This window comes from Rhincodon typus, chromosome 29 (assembly GCF_021869965.1).
Source record: "Rhincodon typus isolate 14 chromosome 29, sRhiTyp1.1, whole genome shotgun sequence".
Classification (NCBI taxonomy): domain Eukaryota; kingdom Metazoa; phylum Chordata; class Chondrichthyes; order Orectolobiformes; family Rhincodontidae; genus Rhincodon; species Rhincodon typus.
The window spans coordinates 34,040,556-34,045,677 of NC_063360.1; the positions used below are offsets into that span (position 1 = coordinate 34,040,556).

The 5,122-nt window shown below is 44.1% G+C and overlaps 1 protein-coding gene across 1 annotated transcript in view; it reads left to right on the plus strand.

Moving 5' to 3' along the window:
- Positions 1 to 5,122, plus strand: part of arhgef18b (rho/rac guanine nucleotide exchange factor (GEF) 18b) — a 229,805-nt gene that overhangs the window by 106,077 nt on the left and 118,606 nt on the right. Inside the window, exon 13 of the mRNA XM_048613939.1 lies at positions 4,686 to 4,869. Within this exon, the coding sequence (XP_048469896.1) occupies positions 4,686 to 4,869 (184 nt within the window). The remainder of the gene's footprint in view (positions 1 to 4,685; positions 4,870 to 5,122) is intronic.

Consider the following 5,122-nt stretch of genomic DNA (forward strand, 5'->3'; position numbering starts at 1 on the left):
GATGTCTTCGGACTATTCAGGAGTAATGAAGGATCATATTCTATGTCAGAAGATGTTTATAACATTTAGACCATAAGATATAGGAGCAGAATTAGGCAATTCAGCCCATCAAATCTTCTCCTACACAAGAACAGAAGTTGCTGAAAAAGCTCAGCAGGTCTGGCAGCACCTGTGAAAAAAAATCAGAGTTAATGTTTCAGGTCCGGTGACCCTTCCTTAGATACAGGGCCCAAAACTACTCACAGTATTCCAAATGCAGTCTGATCAGAGCCTTATACAACCTCAGCAGTACATCTCTGTTCTTGTATTCTAATCCTCTTGAAAAGAATTCTGAAGAAGGGACCCGACCTGAAACATCAGCGTTTTTGCTCCTCTGATGCTGCCTGGCCTGCTCCACACTGTGTTATCTCTAATTACATTTGCCTTCTTATCTGCTAACTGAACCTGCATATTAACCTTAAGAGAATCCTAAACTAGGACTCCCAAGTTAATTTGCGCTTTAGATTTCTGAAGCCTTTCTCTATTTAGAAAATAGTCTACGCCTCTATTCTTCCTACCAAAGTGTATAACCTCATACTTCCCCGCATTCCATCTGTCACCTCATTACCCACTCTCCTAACCTGTTCAAGTCCTGCTGTAGCCTCCCCACTTCCTAAACGCTACCTGTCTCTCCACCTATCTTTGTGTCATCTGCAAATTTAGCAACAATGCCCTCAGTTCCTTTGTCCAGATCGTTAATGTATGACATGAATTAATAGTTGTGGTCCCAACAGGGACCCCTGCGGAACTCCGCTAGTTACTGGCTGCCATCCTGAAAAAGACCCCTTTATCCCACTCTCTGGTTTCTACCAGTCAGCCAATACTTTATCAGACCTAGGTTTGATTGGAAACAATTTAAGGATTAAGTTGTAAACTATTCAACGTGAAGCTGGATGGCTGGATTTTGAAACATAGGTTCAATTCCCACACCAGCTGAGGTGCCCATGAAGAACTCTCCTTCTCAACCTCTCCCCTCACCTGAGGTGTTAGACCTAGACTAACACTAACCCTGTCGCAGGTGACGCAGAAGGATAAACCACCACCAGTCATCTCTGTCTAATGGGAGAGCAGCCCTATGGCCCTCTGGGACTATGGCCACTTTACCTTTTACTTGGTGTGATACACTTCCATTCCAAAAGATGTAAGATAAGATATTGCCTGGGTTAGATTTCTGAGGATCTATTCTCCCACCCACCACCACATTGAACTGTCATAGAATGATAGAGTGCAGAAAGGAAGCCATGTGGCCCATCATGTCTAACATTACTAGACTAATAATCCAGAAGTCTGGGATCTCATGAACCAGAAGCATGAGTTCAAAACCCATTAATATTTTAAAGCAGAACTGTTTACAACTGATATTCTCAACAGGTTGCTGGAAATTTGAGGACTCTCGGTCTGTCCAGTGTTTGGATATTTTTGAATCAACCTCTTATTAAACACCTCTGGAGCAGGTGGGACTTGAACCTGAGCCTCCTGACTCAGAGGTAGGGACACTACCACTGCACCACAAGAACCCTCCCATTATGTCTACGTTATCTCTTTGAATGGGCTATTCAATTAGTTTAATTCTCCGTGTTCTTTTTCCATAGTCCTGTACCTTTCCTCCTGCTAAGATTTGCTGTTGATTCTGCAGCAGGACATTCCAGTTCACAGGAATTCACTAAAATAAGAACTTGTCTGTTCTCTGGCTCTTTTACTCATTATCTTAAACGGAGTCTTCCCCTACCGACTCTCTTGCCACCAGAAACAATTTCTCCTCATTCAGTCTTTCAAAATCTTGCCTGACTTTAAACATTTCTAACAAATTTCCCCTTGACCCCCTGTGCTCCCTGGAGAACAATCCCATCTTGACAGACTCTGCACAGAACTTAAGTTTCTCATCCCCGACACCATTCTGATAAACCTCCTTTGAACTCTCCCTAATGCCTTGACAATTAATTAAAAAATACCTTCTGTTTTAGCCGCCTCTTCTGCCCTACTCTTGCTCCCTCTGTCAGTGAATGCAGAACACAGGATGGTACCAAGTCATGCTGATCAGGAAGATCCCACTGATCTTGGACACTGTCAGCAATCTGCTCTGAGGGACCAGAGGCAGGATGGCAGTTTGCAGTATTACACATGGTCACTACACTGTTGAGCTGGGGAAGAGGCTGAGTGCAAAATGACACTCAGGTGACCCCTGGTGCAAAGTGTAAATAATTTGTCATTAGAAGGAGGTGAATGAGGATCCTCACAGCAGAACAAACAGGCAGTGCTCACTCCCTCAACTCACGTGAGAACAGTTGGAGTGAGGTATCACATGGCAGTTACCTGAAATGGAATTATAGCCTGAAACAAATCAGAATCGAAGGTCTGAAAAACTAAACATGCGGACTTATTTTAAATTTTGTATAATCAGCAAAGATTCAAAATTCTGGAACAGTTGAACTAGAATCAGGAAAAGTAATTTATTGCCAAAAGAGAGACACACTATTGAAGTGTTTCACCTTGCCCACATCAGGATTTGAGTGCAAGAATACCTAACTTAGAAAGTGAACAACATTGAAACAGAACCAGAACAGAGCACTGATTGGTTGGAGCGTGTTTGGCAGGAGATGTAACAGAAACTGTCAACTGTTATATACAAGTAATAAATCTAAAGGAATCTGTAAATATATCTGGGGAAAGATAATATATCTGGAATGTGTGTTTAGGAAAAGTTGTCAAACCTTTGTCAATAAAGGAAGGTGCAGCTAGGATCTTTTTTAAAATTACTGTGCTATCAGCAGTGACTACAGTTTAAAAGTAGTTATAAAACCCTTTGGACTGTTTTGTTGTCATAAAAGGTGCTACATAAATGTAAGTGCAAATGGAGTGTGTGTTCCATATTCCTTCATAGAAGTGTGGCACAGTGGCTCGGTGGTTAGCACTGCTGCCTCACAGCACGAGAGACTCAGGTTCAATATCAGCTTCCAGGACTGTCCGTGTGGAGTTTGCACATTCTCCCCGTGTCTGCGTGGGTTTCCTCTGGTTTCCCCCAGCAGTCCAAAGATGTACAGATTAGGGTGGATTGGCCATGCTAAATTATCCATAATGTGCAGGCTAGTTGGGTTAGCATGGGAAATACAGAGTTATGGGGATGGGTGGGTCTGGGTGGGATGCCCTTTAAAGGGTTGGCGCAGACTCAAGGGGCCAAATGGCCTCTATCTGCACTGTAAGATTCTATGATCCATTTCTTAGGGGCAGCATTTGTGGCCCATTTGGGCCATTTCAGTCAGCATTTAAGAGGTTATTACTGAGACAAACTTTCAATCCCAGATTTTATAAATTGAATTACTATCATGGTCAGATTTGAACGCCTGTCCCCAGAATATTAGCCTTGCCTTTGGATCACTCACGCAGTAGCATTACCAGTGTGCTACTATCCCCCACTTCATGTAAAATAAAAAGCAAAGAACTGCAGATGCTAGAACAGAAACAGAAATTGCTGGAAAACTCAGCAGGTCATGCAACATCTGTGGAGAGAAAGCAGAGTTAACGTTTCAGATCAAGACACCTTTCTTCAGTGAACTTACGTTACATCTTTCTCTCCACAGAGGCTGTGTTTTCCCAGCAATTTCTGTTTTTGTCCCACTTTGTGTGTTTTTGTCCTTATTCTTGAAGTTCTCTGCCTCAAGGCATGTTTGACACATAGCTCTGCGATCTCCACCACAAACAGATCTTGAATTCACCCCAATCATGGGGAACAGGGATTAAATTCTGTCTGATCAGATCCACACCAGCTGTTCAGCCGACTGGAGCTGGAGGAACACAGCAGGTCAGGCAGCATCAGAGGAGCAGGAAAGTTGACATTTCGGGTTGGGACCCTTCTTCAAAAATGACGGTGAGACAAGCTGAACCAACTTGTCTTGCACGCTTCAAAATTGAGGTCCTAGTACTTTCATTTCAATGTCTTACTCTTTCTTCCCACTGGGAAGTCTTATGTTGCTGTGGCAATGCATACATGTTGTAGCCTGGAACTATGGTAGAGTGTCAAATTTATTAACTTGCTCAGTCTTACTGCCTATCAATTGCATTATGTCAGAGGAGTTTACAAGTTAACATGTTTGACCATGTTATGAACATACTTTCATTGGCCATTGAATTCTGGAATCAGCCTTGAATGAGGAACTTGTGATTCAGAGACAGAACCCATGAGATGTAAGAGTAGAGGTAGACCATTCAGCGCATTGAGTCTGTTTTGCCATTCAATGATATCATGGTTGATCTAATAATCCTCCATTCCACTTTCCTGTCTTTTCCTCATAACTCTTGATTCCCTTACTGATTAAAAATCTGTCTGTCTCAGCCTTGAACGTACTTACCGACTTGATCTAGATCCTAACAACACCTTAGATTTTAATGAGTTTTACCGAGATTCAGCAATGTTTTCATGGTCATTATTATACTTTTAATTCAATTTTTGTAAATTGGGTTGTTTGAACCTGGATCTTTAGGACATTGCCTGAGTTTCTAGATTAATGGGTTAGTGCTAATTTTATTAGGCTATCACTTCCCCAGTGCGTGTGCTTTTGTTTGAGGTGGAGTTTGTGAGGGAGGCGGGGTGTTGCAATGCATATCCCTTTATATCCCCCTAACACTTCCGGGTGGACTGGCCCTTTAAGCGATGGAATGTTGTGATATGCAGATTGTATGCAAATAGGCGGCGGCTCCCAGAATCCCTTGCGGCCGGTTCCCGGGGGAGAGAGAGAGCGGCACAGCGACCGCCAGGATCCCGGACACCGCGCTTGGAGTCCCCTGAGCTGGCGCGGACATCACCCTCTTACCCCGGCTACCAGCACCCGACAGGTAAGGGAAACCAAGACGGGGACAGCGGCGGTGGCGCTACCAGCAGCGGGTTGTTACCTGGGTGTCCGAGCTAGGCCCCGGGTCCCGGGTCCCTCCCCTGACCCGGTGCTTGGTTCCGCTTGGAGGGCACTGGGTGCAACTCTCTTTGCAGTCCCCCGTTTTCACATTAAACCTGACAGGAGGAGTGTGTGGATCTTCCACATTCTAGGTCAGGGAACTGCCCCTGGATCTAACACAGTCACTCTCATCCTCC